Below are 17,283 nucleotides of genomic sequence, written 5' to 3'. Positions count from 1 at the left end.
CAGCATGTGTAAGAAGGGTTCTTCTAGCTGTGCCCAGTGCAGCATCAGTGTTTGCTCTGTGACTGGGAAGGCCAAGAGGACCTTCTCTGAATGGGTGCCCTTATGGATTTGTCCTTACAGGAAATAATTATGTACTTGGCAATGTACGTCCGGTCACAGCCCAGTCTTTTTGTGGAAATGCTTAGGCTCCGCATTGGTCTGATAATTCAGGTGATGGCCACTGAACTGGCTCGAAGTCTGAAATGCTCAGGTAAGAGCAATTTTATCATAAGGGCACTTATGGCATTTTTTTATGCTTTACCTCAGTGGTTGATTTATCATTTATATGTGTTAAATCCTTTTGTTAACTTCTTCATGGAGCATGGGCACTTACGAACTTTGAAAATAGCTTCTCTTTTTGGCTTAATGAAAGATTCCTGTCACCCCATCCCCGTGTTATTCAAACTGAGGTGGATATTAAATACTTAAGTCCCCTGACTTTCAGTAGATGGTTGAGGTCCAGGTCATCAAATTCCACGTGTGTCTATTTAGAGACCCAGTGCTACTAATGTCAATGAGAATGAGGACCCTAGATGTCTTCTGAATATTTGAGCCTTAATTCATAGTTCTGGTAGTTTTTATTCAAATAACTTCTGATCTTCTTCCTTTTATGTATAAGCCTTCTGCCCTTGAATGTGCTTAGTTGAAAAATATTTGCTGTTTAGATTTTAGCTAGTGATATGTTATTTTGCCAGGACATCAGTAAAATCAAATCCTTACAGGCTCCCAAGATATTGCATAAGGCCTACAAAAACCCAAGAAGTAAATAAAAAACAAGTGGTGCAAGGCAAAAATATCTTAAAACTCATTTTGGAAAAGTGAAGCTAGAGAGAAATCATGACTGAAGAGAGATCTGAAAAATCACTGAGGAATTTTCCCCCTTGAAAGGAGTCAGAAGTCTAAGGAGTCATCACAAAAAGTAATCAAGTTAATGTGACAAATATATAGTCAAGTGCTGTCACATAGGAGCGTGATCTGGGCCATATTTTTGTGGCTCAGCTCTCATTACCGTTTCTAATGCCCTGGCACACCCTGGTGGAGTGAAGAGGAGGTCCCTGGTAGCTGGTCAGGTGGAACCTGCTTTGGAGGCTGCTGCTCGCTGTCTTGAGTGGCTGGCTGCCACTGGGGGGTGGCAGGTTTCTAACTTACGAGAAGGTGACAAAAGCAGCCAAGTAATTTTGTGGGATAATTCTGTTTCTGTATGAAGACTGTACAGAAAGCCCAGTTTCCCCCAAGCCTGTAGCTGAGTAGCAGAAGCAGCTTTGTTCACAGTGCAAAGCCTGTTCTTTCCTGGGGTCCCTCTTGCTGTTCCTTAGCTTTAAACACCAGCTGCTTTGTACACTGCCCTCCGCTTCGCTGCTGCCTTGTCCGTGTTCTCTAATGGGAGAGCTGTCTGTGCACACGTGTGCTCATGTATATGTATGTGCTTTTCCTCTCACTTACTAGCACGATCCTTAATCAAATAAAACACAAGCCTTCTACATGCATGCATTTCTTTAAGGAATAACTCTGGCTCTGTAATTTGGATCTATATGTCATCTGCTATTGGGAGATGGCTGCAATGCCTTTCTAAGTCATCTTGCTCTACAAAGGAGCAACTGCTTTCTCATCATCAGCTTCGGTGAGATTTCACACAAGCTGCAGCATAATAATCACTAATGCATACAGTGTTATTTCCATGCAGTGTTTGTTGTTTAGTCCTGCAATGTATTTTCTTTGAAACGTGACTCTACATATTAATTTTTTTAAAGGAAGGGTTAGCCACAAACATCAATGTGACTGAACTTCATTCATCAACGGTTTACTTAGGAAAACTAGCTATAAAGCCACCTATAATGAGTTTGTCTTTTTTTTTTTAACTAGGTGAAGAAGCTTCAGAGAGTTTGATGAATCTAAGCCCCTTTGATATGAAAAATCTCCTACACCATATTCTCAGTGGAAAAGAGTTTGGAGTGGAAAGAAGCTGTAAGTTGTCCACTTGGGTATCTGTATATATTAAATAAGAACTACAAATATAAAGTTAGATTGTCTTATAAATAGGAATCGACTCTCGGCATGTAAAATAGAGGTATAGGTAATGTGTTAATCATGGGTAGCCAATACATGTGTGTGTCTGCTGTGGAATAAACAAAACAAATATAATGGAAGCTGTCCTGCACCGAAATAAGATCGTATCATGTTTTCAATTACACGAAGGAAAACTTTTGAAATGAAGAAATTTTATGTGATCAGAATGTAAACCATAAAAAGGTCACACCTAACCTGCCTTCAGGGACCAGGTCTGTGATGCCCAGATATTCCCAACTGGCACATCAGCTGTCTCCTGGGTTCATTCTTAGGCCCTCACAGACTCATTGCAACTCTTACATCTTTTAAAGCTATAATTGCTCAGTGTCTTGGAAAATCAGTCCCCGATATCCAAGTATGGATCTAGGCTCCTTACTTGATGCAATCATATTTGAACTATTGATATGATTTGAAAGGACGCTGTCACCAAGAGCATTTTATACTTCCAAAGGGATATGTGTTTAACTTCTAGATACAATTTCATCTGGTTTTCTACCTCTAGAATTGTAAAAATGTCCCTTTGCTTCCTTTAGTGCGAGCTGTAGATTCTTCTTCATCTAGCCCTGCGATTTCTATTCATGAAATGGGGCATTCTGGAGCAACCAAAACAGAAAGAAGTGGTATTACTAAACTGAAGAGTGAGATGAAGCAGGTAAGGGTTTTCTGGCAATGCTCATCAGAAAAGGCAGCTGTTCTGGAACTGTGTTATGTGAGGTTTTATGCTTGGTAAATGATGGAAGTTTTCAAAGATCCTTTGGTTTAAAGCTGATCACTAAATAGAAGGCAGTAAGGGGATGTTTCCTCCAAAAATAAACTTACTTTTTTGTTCTTGTTTCACATGCTGAATATAGAAGAACTTGAACAAACTAATGCATTCATGGCATCAACTTTAAAACAGCTCTTTCATAATCTTTAGCTAAGGATAAGTCAGATGTACAAAGTGAAGCTTTCATGCGAACAGTTTTCATTCTTGTACTCTGCCCAAGTTGCTAAAGTGTTCCACATGCCTTTTGGAAAAGATACACTTGGAAAAGAAATCTTGGTTTCTAATCTTCTTGTTTTGTTTCTTCAGGAATAGAGGATGATTGCTGTTAGAATGTGTGTATATGTATATATACATGTGTATATATATGTGTATATATGTAAGTTCAGTACTTTAAATTACACAGCAGCTGAGTATATGGAGAGAGATCACAGAAAACACAACCAAAATATTCTGAATGCATGTGACGGGTGGTTAGATAAATGGGAAGGTAGTGGTCAACTAAATACCTTTATAAGAAAGGTTCTGTATTTTTCAGCCTGGATTATTCAGCCTGGAGAAGAGAAGGCTCCAGGGAGACCTTGTTGCAGCCTTTCAACATATAGAGGGGGTTTAGAAAGAAAGATGGAGACGTGCTTTTTGCCAAGGCCTGTAGTGACAGGACAAGGGACAACAGTTTCCAACTGAAAGAGCGTAGATTTAGAGTAGACATAAGGGAGAAATTCTTCACTATGAAGGAAGTGAGGCACTGGCACAGGTTGCCCAGAGAGGTGGTAGGTGCCTCGTCCCTGGAAACATTCAAGGATAGGTTGGATGGGGCTCTGAGCAACCTGGTCTAGTGGAAGGTGTCCCTGCCCATGGCATGGTCCTTAAAGGTCCCTTCCAGTGCAAACCATTCTATGATTTTATATTAGAAACCTATTTTTTAAAGACCCTCTTAACAAGCAAGGTGAACAAGAGGCTGTTTCTATAAGTTTCTGAGGAAGTATGTGATGTTTTCCTTTGACTGTATGAAACAGATTTGCTGCTTCAGAAAGGAGTGGCATTTCTGCGTGGCCTTAACATGGATCGTTCGATGGTGACAATAAAGATCAGTTAATGGTCCTTCATGGGACACAATAAGGCAGAGAAGCGAAGGCGCCAGTGAAACATGTGGAGTCTTGTCTCATGAGACCTGGTCACCACGTTTGAGCTGTGCCGCTGCCTGAGCGTCATTGTGGCCAAGCCTTGTGGTACAGCAGTTGCTGTGAAGGTGCTGCCAGCTGCCTCCCGCCAGCTCTGAAGTGTTTGGGCCCCTCACTACAGGAAAGACACTGAGGTGCTGGAGAGAGTTCAGAGAAGGGCAAGGGAGCTGGTGAGGGGCCTGGAGCACAAGTCTGATGAGGAGCGGCTGAGGGAACTGGGGCTGTTCAGCCTGGAGAAAAGGAGGCTGAGGGGAGACCTGATCGCTGTCTGCAACCACCTGAAAGGAGGTTGTAGCATGGAGGGGGTTGGTCTCTTCTCCCAAGTAGCAAGTGGTAGGACAAGAGGAAATGGCCTCAAGTTGTGCCAGGGGAGGTTTAGACTGGATAGTAGGAAAAACTTCTTCACAGAAAGGGTTGTCAGGCATTGGAACAGGCTGCCCAGGGAAGTGGTGGAGTCACCATCCCTGGAGGTGTTTAAAAGGTGTTTAGATGGGGTTCTTAGGAACATGGTTTAGTGCTAGAGTTAGTTTGTGGTTGGACTCGATTTTGAGGTTCTCTTCCAACTGGAATGATTCTATGATCTGGGGGTTCGGCCAGAGCAGGGCTTGCAGTCCTGTGGTGGGTGTCTGACTTCTGGACCTTTCCAGAAAGGAAGAGGGACTAGGCACTAGGTGGCAGCACGATTTTGTTTTAAGTTACAGAGGTCGACCTGAGCTGAAACACTTGGTGGTTTGTTGAGGTGAGAAAGGTATTTCCTGCATTGCTTTTGCATTAGATGGAAAGCTGGTATTTTGGCACAGAGGAAGACTTGACTGGTTTTATTTTTGTTCCCCCCATCTTTCCACTCATGCTGCTTCCAGCCACATCTCACTGCATTCTCTGAAAAATTCATTAATTTAATGTCATTTTAGTGGGGGGGAATCAATTTTGTGTTACAAGAAACATTTCAAGTACTTGTGCTAATATCTCCTTGCACCAGACCTCAGGTGTTGAGTGGCTGTAGCTCTCTCGTTTGATGCAATTGTTTCTGGAGTCTGAACAACAAGCCTTTGCCTGGGTCTGAACCATTAATACTTAAATAGGCGGTATGGACAGTTACAGAAAAGTGCTGCAAGCCTGAGGTGCTGCATCCACATTTCAGCAAAAATTGTGCCTTGCAGCTCTTTGTTTAGCGCTGCCCACCCAGTTGGCAGCCCTCAGACCTTCTGCAGCAAGATGGCCTACTCCTGCAAAGAGAAGCTGCTGACATTGCAACGAATGGGGAATGGAAGTGGGGAGCTTGTTTTGTTGGGTTTTTTTTTTTCCCACCCCTGAGCCACGGGGAAAGTTTTGCATGCGACTTAAAACTGTGGCGGTTTGTGTTGGCCATGCTTGGAGCTCAGTGGATGGCGTGGGCAGCTTGTGGCTCCACCACAACCAAGCAGGCTCCTGGCATGGTGGGATATGCCTCTTGGCGACGCTGGGCATCGGCAGCAGCTGCCTCAACATCAGCTGAAGTGCAGCACTGCAGGAGGCCAGGGGCTGCCGTGCTTTTTGCTGGGGTACCTGAGCTTATTCCATGTTTCTTGTCTTTGCACGGATGGGTTACTTAACCTTGTTTGCGTCCTGTTCCGTCATGGCTGTCTGTCTGATGCGTTGGTGTCTGTTTTTGTTTTGTAGTTCTTTCGTGAGGGCCACTCCATGTCCAGCAGCATGTTCACTTCCATGGTAAAACACCGTCTGCAGCTCTGCACCTGCTCTTCACCCTGTGTCTGTGTGTGTGTGCAAGGTCTTGGCTCTAGACACCTCTTGTGGCTTCTCCCGTGTAAAAACTTGTTTTCAAGCCCTACCTCTTTGTCTTGTTCATCTTCACTGGGAACCAATTGTCATTGGTAATCTTTTAATAGTAGTGGAGTCTCACCTTTAGATCCACTTAGTTCTTCTGAAGCTTAAGCATTTCTAGCAGATAAAACACTATAGCAGATTTAGCTACTTGATGGTGGATTATGTTACAGGTGCCATCAGTACTTAAAAGTAGTATAGTGTTGATAAATGCTGGCAGTCTCTGGACGGTAATGAACCCAGAATAGCTTCAGGTTCTTGAGACAGCGGGTTTATGGGCCTGGGTATCTCCTCAGGCAGTCATCTTCATTCAGGGCAAAGAACTGTAGCTCTTCTTAAGCTCTCACTGTTAAGATAATTGTTTAAATATTTTACCAACAGAAACATGAGCAATTTAAAGTAAGTCTGAGGCTCCAAATCTGTCATGAAGAGATGAAGGTTTGCAGCTACGCGTGCACTTTGAAGTGGCGGTTGTGATTTGTGGTCACAGACTCGCTGTCAATGGCACGCCTTCCCCATGTCCTCAGTACACAACTGCAGAGCGCCACTGGCCCTGTGGCCTGGCTTGACAGCTGCCAGCTCGCTTTTGCCTGTCTCTTCCCACATACCTGTGCAGAAAGGCAGGCTTCAACTGGGTGTTCGATTCAAGTGCACAGAATTGTTCCATGAGATCTTTGCTTCCCTGAACCACCTGAGTAGCCAGATTAATTATTGTGTGCAGATGGATTTCTCCGCTTTGGCACCCACCCTCCCGCTGACCTCCTGCATCCCCTTCCTCTGTCCAACAGGGTGCAGGGTTCTGTCTGTCTCGGGAATGGCATCCATCACGCCATCCAGGGAATGCCACCTATGCCTCACTGACACCAACAGGAGTCAATATGGACTTTGGTTGCATTTGTCGGCCCTTTTGCAGAGCTTGGCTGTGTAGAGTCAGTGAGCCTATCCTTTGCAAATGTACAACTTTCGTTCTTATTTCTCACCGCCCCCAGTACTTTCCTCAGGCAGTTCCTTACTCAGAGATGGTGGGATTTGAGATGGAGCTGTCAGTGGAGTCTTTTCTGGGCTGAAAGTAATAGGTGTGCAAAAAGGAAGGAGGAAGCAGAAGAGCACTGGCTCAGGGAGTGCAAAGAGTAGGCAGACTGCATGTGTGGAAATGGGAACAAGAATTTGGTGATAGTGCCACAGCTTTGAAGATGATTTGCTGTCTAATTTAGTCTCCAAGTCTGGTAGAGTAAAAAAATAGAGCAATTGTGACAACAAAGGAAACAAGACTCATACTTACAGAGAGGCGGGCATGATGATTACATGGTCACATTAAGTCAATTTTTAATCTACTTAATTTAATGGAGCTTTTTGCATGGATGGCTTGTCTTGCTGGATTCATGGACCCTTTGGTTCTCTTACAACATGGAGCCCGAAGTTTGAGTCAGACCTATCCTGCAAGTCTTGCACACCAGTGACAGTGACCTGGCATCCAACTCATACTTGTTAAAGTCGTCATGCCCCGTGTTGAACCAAGCAAGGAAGTTTACTGGGTCAGGCCTTGTTGAACTGCTTGTCTGTTTTGTTGAGAAGTGGTTGAAGTACTGGACAAGCGAAGCTTGTTGTGAATGGAAGAGAAGGGGATCAGTCTTGCTCAGTCATCTTGTATGACATCATGGCCTGTATTTTTCCCTGATTCTGAGATAGCTTTGTAACAGAATGATGTATTCACCAGGAGTAGCACGAAGGGTGGTAGAAAGCGACTAACCAAGGCTTTGATGTTTCTTTCAGAGGGGCAGTACTCCATCATCTCCCACTAGAACTTCTCCTGCTGGCTCCAGTGGAAACACAAGCTGGGGTGACCGAAAAGGGCAGTGGCTACGCAGAAGGAGGCTTGATGGTGCTATTAACAGAGTTCCTGTTGGCTTTTATGAGAAAGTGTGGAAAATCCTTCAGAAGGTAAGTTGATGGCTGTGGAGGGCAGGAAGCAAGCAAGCTGTCAAGCTGTATGGTAACTTGGGGACGTGGAGGTCCAGAGGTGGTGTGTTGCTGGGAGGTGAAGTTGCTCTTCAGTTGGAAGACTGGTGGAAACTGGAGTCATTAGTAGTAGCGTGTCTCTTGCGAAAAAAAAAAAAGGCCAGTTCTTCTTAGTATTTTTATCAATGTTCTGGACAAGGGTATTGAGTGCACCCTCAGTAAGTTTGCAGACAACACCAAGTTGGGTGGGAGTGTTGATCTGCTGGAGGATAGGAAGACTCTACAGAGGGAACTGGACCAGCCAGATCATTGGGCTGAGGCCAATTGTGTGAGGTTCAACAAGGCCAAGTGCCAGGTCCTGTGCTTGAGTCACAACAACCCCAGGCAGCGCTACAGGCTCAGGGAAGAGTGGCTGGAAAGCTGCCTGGGAGAAAGGGATTTGGGGGTGTTGATTGACAGCCAGCTGAACATGAGCCAGCAGTGTGCCCAGGTGGCCAAAAAGGCCAACAGCATCCTGGCTTGTATCAGGAATAGTGTGGCCAGCAGGACTAGAGAACTGATTGTGCCACTGTACTCAGCACTGGTGATGCTGCATCTGGATACTGTGTTCAGTTTTGGGCCCCTCACTACAGGAAAGACATTGAGGTGCTGGAGAGAGTTCAGAGAAGGGTGACGAGGTTGGTGAAGCATCTGGAACACAAGTCTGATGAGGAGCGGCTGAGGGAACTGGGGCTGTTCAGCCTGGAGAAAAGGAGGCTGAGGGGAGACCTGATCGCTGTCTGCAACTGCCTGAAAGGAGCTTGTAGCGTGGAGGGTGTTGGTTTCTTCTCCCAAGTAGCAAGTGATAGCACAAGAGGAAATGGCCTCAAGTTGTGCCAGGAGAGGTTTAGGTTGGATATGACGAAAAACTTCTTCACAGAAAGGGTTGTCAGGCATTGGAACAGGCTGCCCAGGGAAGTGGTGGAGTCACCATCCCTGGAGGTGTTTAAAAGACATGTAGGTGAGGCTCTTCGGGACATGGTTTAGTAGTGGACTTGGCAGTGCGAGGTTAGTGGTTGGACTTGGTGATCTTAAAGGTCTTTTCTAACCAAAATGATCCCATGGTTCTGTGATTAACACAAGTTCATGCATTTGTTTGAAAGAGTATTTTTCTCTGAAACTGTCGGTGCTGAATTTTGTCTGAATGGTTCTGTTCCAGCACTGTCTGTTTTGCCTCGCCCACAGCCTAATGCAAGTTGTGGTGAGTGCTGCTGAGGAGCACTGCGATGTGGTGCGGTTCGTGTGCTCCAGGTCAGAAAGGCTGCGAGGGATTAAGTAGGAAACAGCACTGACTCTTCCAAAATGTCTTGAGATCTCTTGCTGGCTCTTCTGAGCTGTATGGCATTCTTAACGTTTTGTTGTTCTGTTTTGCTTTGGTTTTTTTTTAAAGTGAAAAGTAAGTCCGTGCCAGCACCTTGGAGATCAGGGGACTGGAAATGTGTTGAAGCAGCTCTCCAGGAAGGAGGAGAGGGGAATTATGAATTTTTACTAATTTCAAAGTGATTATGCACCTGTTCTTCTGCTTTGCTGGATGGAAGCCAGCACACAGCACCTTGCAACACTGAGCTGTTCATGCCTGCACAGTTGGGAAAAATGTGCATCACCAGCCCAGGTTGAGGTTGATTGTCCTTCTAAAATCACTTATGCTGAAGCTGTTAGTGTTGACGTCGGCCAAGATGAGTCACATATGACCTCGTGGCTATTTACTAACAGGACCTTTCAATAGAGTGAGCGTCACTTCTGTCCTCACCTAACGTCATAGCTGGGACTATTAGAATGGTTTTCTGGCTATTAAAATCAATTGTGCTTATTTAAGTTGTCTTCAATATTTCATTCTTAAACTCTCTTTGGACTATTCATAAAAAAGCTCACTCCTTTGTGTGTTTTTGTATCTTGGGTACCCAGAAGTGTCATTCCTTCCCTGACTTCTCACCATTTAGGTTTTGTCACTCTTTTCTTATATACCACTTGATATTTCTAACGCCACCTCTCCCCCACTGTTGGTGGCCCGTGTCCAAACACCACAACATGTTGACATCTTTGAGTTGTGGTGCCCTGGATATGAAACACTTCAGTCAATGTTGTTTTAGCAAAAATGAAAACTAAACGTTCTCACTTTTGTGGTCTGTTGTTGTGCTTTTGCATTTTCTTTTATTTCTACATCCTTTCCTAGAGAACGTTCTCATTGATTTGTTTTCCTCCTTTGTGTGCCTCTTGCTGTAGTGGCTCTCTAAGCGCTTTCCTTCCCATCGGTAGCCGGGCTGGAGCCCGGCACGCTCCCCGAGTGTCATGTCAGGCTATTCTAACATTTGCCAGGTTACATAATAACTTCGTCAGCAAAGGTGACATAATCTTTTTAATAGGTTTTATTGTTGTTGTTTGGGGTTTTTTGTGGATTTTTGTGTTCGGTGGTTTTGTTTGTTTTTAACTGAGGGTTGCTACACACTGGCTGGTATCAGAGAACACTTAGATTCACTTGGAAGAACTGAATTTCTGTTCATTGCCAAAATGTTGTTGTTTCAGTGCCATGGTCTGTCCATTGACGGGTATGTCCTTCCTTCTTCAACCACCAGAGAGGTACAGTAAAATGCCAACGGTTTCATAGCCCCATGACTGAATGTTTGGTTTGACAGTGTAAGACGTAGTGGGGCTGCTGTTGCAGATCCTCGGTTTTAAGGAGGTTAGAAGATCTGGACCTTCCCTCCAGCACTTCTGCCGGTGTCCCCAGGGCCGTGCGGATGAGTTCCTGCCAGGCAGGCCTGGGAGCAGCTTTCTGCAGATTTTCCCTTTACCGAGCCCGCCCTCCACACGCCTGCACTGACCCCACGGGCAGCGCTTGGCAGAGGGTGCCCGATGGCCGCCCCTCGGGCAGGGGGAGGTGACCGCGCAGCCGTGTTGGAATGAAGCAGACACATTGCTTGCCACTTAGTTTTTTTAATATGCTGCTGAATATGAGCTGAATATGCTGAACATGAGCCAACAGTGTGCCCAGGTGGCCAAGAAGGCCAACAGCATCCTGGCTTGTATCAGGAATAGTGTGGCCAGCAGGACTAGGGAAGTGATGGTCCCCTGTACTCAGCCCTGGTGAGGCCCCACCTCAAATCCTGTGTTCAGTTTTGGGCCCCTCACTACAGGAAAGACATTGAGGTGCTGGAGAGAGTTCAGAGAAGGGCAACGAAGCTGGTGAGGGGTCTGGAGCACAAGTCTGATGAGGAGCGGCTGAGGGAACTGGGGCTGTTCAGCCTGGAGAAAAGGAGGCTGAGGGGAGACCTGATCGCTGTCTGCAACTGCCTGAAAGGAGGTTGTAGCATGGAGCGGGTTGGTCTCTTCTCCCAACGAGCAAATGCTAGGACAAGAGGAAATGGCCTCAAGTTGCACCAGGGGAGGTTCAGATTGGATATTAGGAAAAACTTCTTCACAGAAGGGGTTGTCAGACATTGGAACAAGCTGCCCAGGGAAGTGGTAGAGTCACCATCCCTGGAGGGGTTTAAAAGGCGTTTAGACGAGGTTCTTAGGAACATGGTTTAGTGCTAGAGTTAGATTTGGTTATGGTTGGACTCGATGATCCTGAGGGTCTCTTCCAGCCGAAATGATTCTATGATTCTACCAGTAGCCAGTGTATTTTGGCATCTCAGTCTCGAAAGTAAATAGCAATTAAGGATGATTGTTTCTAACCAAAGCTTTGATTTTTAAATCCATAACCTTTCCTTACTTTTTTTTCCCCTTAGTTGGATTGCTCCTCTGTCTTTAGGTGCTTTGGCAAGTTTTGAATTCATATCTATAAAACAAACTCTTGTGAACAGTAATCCATCAACACAAGAGAAGTGCGTGTGTGCCTGAGACTGTTTTCCTGTCTGTTTCCCTCAGATTTGTCTCTGGGTTCCTTCTCCTTTGAGGGACGGTGGTAACAGTTGAAGAGAGGAGCTGGAATTTTCTGCCAAATTTAAACCTTTTTTTCAGAATGAGGAGCTTTATTTATTCCTATTGTGTAGATAAATAGGCTTATATTTTTAGCCTGTCAGACCTAGACAGTATCTAATTTTGCTGTTTAAAGGAATCAAATGAAATAAGCACAAACCTCCTAAGGCAGCAGCCTTTCATGTAACACCCGCAGAGCTATGCCGGTGCAAATTAGGCTGCTCTACGAACAATATGGCTATATCTCTGTGTGGAACAGCATTCCCTCTAAGCCTGTGGTTATTTTTAAAACTCAAAAGCAATTTTGGCTTTGCAACTAACCTGCGATGCCAGAAAGATACTTACAAGGCAGAGTGCACGAGACTGCAGTGTGAGGAGCGAAGAGTTAATTTGCCAGCCAGGCACCAGCAGTCCTGTATGCAGCTAAACCGTGTGTGTGATGGGTTGCAGGGCTGGAGCAGCCTTCTGGAAGTTGCGTAACTGTTTGCAGGATCAGGGCCTAGCAACACAAAAAGTTTCTTGAAGTGCTAAAGCCGCGCAAACATTTTGTTCGCTTCAGTCGGTCTGCCCCCACGTGCAGAGAGGAGCATATGTTTAAGTACTTGCAGAATGCGGGGAACTAGTCTTTTGGATTTGTCAGGTTTTTTTCTTTCCTTTTCCACTCCGACTTGCCAGATGACCCCGTGCGAAATCAAGTTTGCTGTGCACGTGGAGTCGGTGCTGAACCACGTACCCCAGCCTGAGTACAGGCAGCTCTTGGTGGAAGCGATTCTCGTTCTCACCTTCCTGTCTGATATCGAGGTGAACAGCATCGGGGGCATCATCCATGTGGATCGAATCGTGCACATGGCCAACGACCTGTTTCTGCAGGAGCTGGTGAGTTCAAAGGGCAGCGGTGGGAAGCCTCCACGTTTGAAAATTGTCCCCTGCTCCTTTTTTAATACGTGCGATGAGCTTGATCTTATCCTTGTTAATTCCGCTACAAAGACAGACCAAATTGCTTAAGTGTCTTCTGGAAATATATTTGGGAAACTAATTTAAGAATTGTGCAAGATTTAAAGGGAATAAAATTGTAGCAGCTAACAAGCTCTGAACTAAGTGGGTAGATTGAAGTGAAGTTTTGCTTTACCAAGGAATTACAATTACCAGTATTTGAGTAACTCCACCTGCCTCCCCCAAAGGACAAAAATGTGTGAAGTGATATGTTCATCATTTACTTACACTGATCCAAGTAAGTCATTTGGGTCCTATAATAATCCTGATTAAGGTTTTCATGAGGGAAGGGAGAATTGCTTTCAGTATTCAGCATATATGCAAAATCATAATGTGGTGGGTTTTTTCCAATAAATAAGCATGCATGCCTGACTTTCCCTACTTCTTTGCTTGTGTCTTTTCAGAAATCATTTGGAGCTACTGGTAGCATCTTGGAGAAAGATGTAGCTACAGGAATTTGCCACTTTTTTTATGACAGTGCTCCAAGTGGGGCTTATGGCACCATGACATACCTAACAAAAGCCATAATTATTTATTTACACGATTTCCTGCCTAGCACAGGCTGTGCGATGCAATAAGTGATGCCTTGTGCGGGAGTGAAGGCTCAGAAGCCCTTTCTACCCATTTCCCTGCCATGAACCTCTGGTTTAGTTGCTGCATGTGTGTGCGCCATGCACTACCTCAGCCTGTTACACTAGTTGTCATGTTACATGCACGCCTACCTGTGGGGGGCCAGGAATTTGGCCTGGTTTTAAGAGAGCGCACGAGAAATAACAAATAATGAGGCTTATTCTGCCCGAAGTGCGTAAATGTAATTCATATTAAATTAGCAAGAATTATACAGTTCTGCCAAGGGGAAAAGAGATCTCTGTGGAGATCAAAAGGCATAATAAAACGAGTGAGCTATATCTCAGCCATAAAGTCTCCCATATAAGGGAAGTGATGGAATTCATTAATTTTTCTCCTGCTTTGTGCAAATGTACATCATTGTGAATCACTAATGCACAGTGTGAAACATCCAGGGAAATGCAAATTAGAGGAGCAGGAATAACTTGAAATAACCAGGTGATATCTCTAATACACGTTTATCCTGATTCTCATCTCATTTGCACCTAGTCAGTGCAGGGCTAACGCCAGTAGAGACAAGTGTCTTACAGTATCCACTAATTTGAGAGGATGGCCTCTCTTGGGAAGCTGCACCTCTCTTTAATCTGAACAAAATCGCTTCCTTCCCTGCATCCCCAAGGCTTTTGAGGCAAAATTTCAAGACTCCAGCTTCTCCAAGGTGACAGACAGTTCTATGCCTGTAATCCATTCCTCTGAATGGAGCAAAATAAACCTCTTCCATTCGGACACCCTTTCCGATCTCCTGATCCTTTCCTTTGCAAATAGGCTCAGAGTTAAGAATGGCATAATTGCCGCCTTTCCAGCACAGCATGAGTTTATGGAAGGCTTTGATGTTTCTCCTTTTTGTTTTTTCTTTTTTCTATTTAAAGTTGCACTTACCACATGCAGTTAGGGGTGGGCTGCCTGGAAATCTCCCTTCAGACAGCTCCCAGGTTAGTGCCTGCACCTTGAATCTGTCCACTGGAAACCAATTTCTGTGGCTGCTCCGAGCTGCTGCAAGGAGAACAGGTGTGTCCTGCAGGGAAATAGCTCCATGGCTATTTAAACTGAAAGCAGAGAGAGGTAGGCTGCCTCTGGAGGAGAGCCCCCAGCTTTCCCTCAGGGCTCAGCTTCGGTTTTCCTTGTGCTGCCAGCGCTGCTGGTTTTGCCACCAGCCAGCAGGCATCTGGCTGACAGCTCAGGAAGGTGGCTGTGGCTTTAGCCACGGGCTCCTCAGCAGCACTGGGATGTGCCGGCACCGCTGCCCTGCGAGCAGAGGGGATCAGAGCGGTTCTGCCTTGCCAGGTAGAGGGGAAAAGAGCAGATATGGCCTGTAAAAAGTACATATATTCTGTGCTAATAAGCCTGATAAGAATATTTCTCTCCACTCTTTCAAAACAACTATGCCATTTTTACAGAATTTGAAGACTCTTTTTTTCTTTTTTTTTTTTTTTGCAACAATAGTACCTGGTACTTTTGAGAACAAAGTTTTTGGTTCCAGTTTCATTCAGGTATCTGAAATACCTTGACGAAAGGAGGGAAGTAAACCCCTGTCTCACTTGCCGGTGGCCAGCATCCATGGTCCTGGGGAGGCAAAGCTACTGAATGGCAGTGCCACCCTTCCTTCTGTCCCTCTGCGGAGCTGCTGCTGCTGCTCTAACAACGTCTGGACACTGGCTGAAGAGAGGAAAGGTTTAGGAGGCCTGAAGAGGTAATTTCATGTTTTTGCAGAGACCAGGTGAGCCTGGGAGAGGCATATACTGTGTTCACCACCGTTAAAACTGTGGGCCTGCTGAGGGGCTGGTGTAAAGGCGTGGTTCAGGTACAGTTAGCCCTTGGATGTAGAAGTCATTTGATTGGCGTGGTGCCTGTGTTGTAGGGGTTTGCCTTCATTATGTTTTGTTTTGTTTTTTCTTTTCATCTATATTATGAAAGATCACTTAATTTTTTTCCCAGAAAATAAAAGGAAAATCCTTTGTCTAGTGTAAGCAGACAAATGTGACAGTGCAGAGTGTGAGCACACAAGAGCCTGTGTAATAGTTTCTGGTTCTACCCCGTATCGATCAGAAAGGCAGTAGGAACAGTTATTTTTTGCTTTTCTTGTGGAATACTAGATTGAGAGATGCAAGATGATTTTCCCTCAGACTCTTGTTTTGTTTTGTTTTTTTAAACCTACAGTGTGATCTTGTTTTTGGAAACAAGAAGGGTGCTATAGTTGGTTTTACATTCAGCTGCATTGAAGTCTGAAACAATTGAGCCTACAGCAAAACATACCTCGACACCCCTTAACTCTTTATTGGGAGTATCACTGGTATCTTTAATTTGAAATTCATAGTATGACCTAGGTTTTGGTACATTTACGATCATCATGATCAGTTATCACATGGAGTGCAGGCACTCAGGTAGTATTTATGTGGTAATTTGAAAAGTTTGGGTACCTGGTGGTGAAGGGTGGGATTTGGAAACACAACACCAATGGAAGGGAAACTTGTGTTTCATCCAGATCAGGCACAGCTGCAAGTTGCTGCTGTGTTACTACTCAGGGCGAAGAACCATTCCAAATGGAAAGTACCATTTTAGTGCAAACCTAATTAAGCAAATCGGGTTTTATATAGAGCCCCTGCTTTGCTGAGGATCCCCCTGTGTGTGTGTTAAGCTGTTGCAGAGCAGAGCTAGCACCGGCGGTCGCGAGGGTGTGCTCCCAGTTAGAATATGTGGCAGCTTTGCAGTTTGTGCCGGGCTGAGCTGATTGGCAGAGGCTCAACTTGGCCGTCGGGCGTCCCAGGGGAGCCAGCAGAGGATGACATGGCCAACTCCAAGTCCCTGGAAAACTCATCTATGGAAAGAAGGCAAACAGACACATTCTGTGCCTCAGAAATAAGAGCACTGATGAATTAAAAGAGACCCACCGGAGACCTGGTCTTTCTAGTCTGACGGGCACTGCTGCCCTGAGCGGTTTGCAGCTGTGGGGACAGAAGCACCTCCACGGCCCTGGGGGCAGCTAGCTGTGCCCGCAGACAGAACTGGGGCTGACCGGGGGCACTGGCCAGAACGATGAACTGTGTCCAGCTCGGAGCACATACCCCATGCTGGCCCCAACCCAGCCCCGCCAGGCCAGCGCCCACCCTCAGGGCTGCCGTGCAAAGGACACAGGTTTGTCAAACTGGACAGATCGCAAGCGGCATTAATCCCATTCGGCTGCTGCTCCTACAAGCAGATGTGAAAACTTAATGGTCGGAGTATGAAATTTGCCTGGCTTCTGTCCTGCTAATTGCGGTGTCCTTGCTCAGGGAAAGAGCCCCGCTCATTCCTGGGAGGCAGAGGGGAGCTGGGCAGTCCCCAGGAGTTCTAGAAAGGGACGGTCACTTTCTGTGGTGGGTCATGGGACATCTGGGCTGCACCCCTGCAGGGACAGGGCACTGCGGGACTGTGTCACCCCTCTGGCAGCAGCCAGGGGCTGGAGTGAAGTGGGAGCCTGGGTCAGTCCAGGTCCAGCTTAAAAAACTTTCTGGTGTGGTCTAGAGGTAGGAGCAGAGTTGTTCAGAAAGTGGGAGAAAGGGAGATGCCACCAGTGGTGGCACCTGCACCTGTAGGGCAAGAGTTTGGGCATTTGGCTGCAGACTGATTCAGTCCCTGCTCAAAGGACCGCTCACAGCTGTAATATTGGGTAGCTGCTGCATAAAACAGTGGGATAGGGAAAAAAAAAAAGATTGGGGGTTATGGAAAAAGAGCTTCAGCTGGAGCAGTTTTGATTTAAGTACAAGTAGCCGGGGTCTCTCCCACTCCTAGTTTTAGTCTGGAGTGGTTTTTATTTCTGGCATTAGATGTTTCACAGTTAGTCCCTCCTTCTTCCGTTAGGGTTAAGGGGCTTCTGTGTGCGCTAGCAGCTGACGG

The 17,283-nt window shown here is 45.7% G+C and overlaps 1 protein-coding gene across 3 annotated transcripts in view; it reads left to right on the top strand.

Annotated features, from left to right (window-relative positions):
• PHKA2 (phosphorylase kinase regulatory subunit alpha 2) overlaps positions 1–14,116 on the top strand; it is a 46,529-nt gene extending 32,413 nt beyond the window's left edge. Inside the window, exons 25-32 of one of the 3 annotated variants that reach the window (XM_065628309.1) lie at positions 121–250; positions 1,903–2,004; positions 2,640–2,758; positions 5,713–5,760; positions 7,648–7,815; positions 10,396–10,449; positions 12,466–12,666; positions 13,188–14,116. In XM_065628309.1, coding sequence (XP_065484381.1) covers positions 121–250; positions 1,903–2,004; positions 2,640–2,758; positions 5,713–5,760; positions 7,648–7,815; positions 10,396–10,449; positions 12,466–12,666; positions 13,188–13,361 — 996 coding nt within the window. In that variant the 3' untranslated portion in view covers positions 13,362–14,116. The remainder of the gene's footprint in view (positions 1–120; positions 251–1,902; positions 2,005–2,639; positions 2,759–5,712; positions 5,761–7,647; positions 7,816–10,395; positions 10,450–12,465; positions 12,667–13,187) is intronic. The other 2 variants (XM_065628319.1, XM_065628328.1) reach the window with 2 other exon arrangements.
• Positions 14,117–17,283: the final 3,167 nt, after the last annotated feature.

This window comes from Caloenas nicobarica, chromosome 1 (genome assembly GCF_036013445.1).
Source record: "Caloenas nicobarica isolate bCalNic1 chromosome 1, bCalNic1.hap1, whole genome shotgun sequence".
NCBI classification, from domain to species: Eukaryota; Metazoa; Chordata; class Aves; order Columbiformes; family Columbidae; genus Caloenas; species Caloenas nicobarica.
Note: the sequence above shows the minus strand (reverse complement) of the source record. Positions and strands in the feature narration are given on the sequence as shown.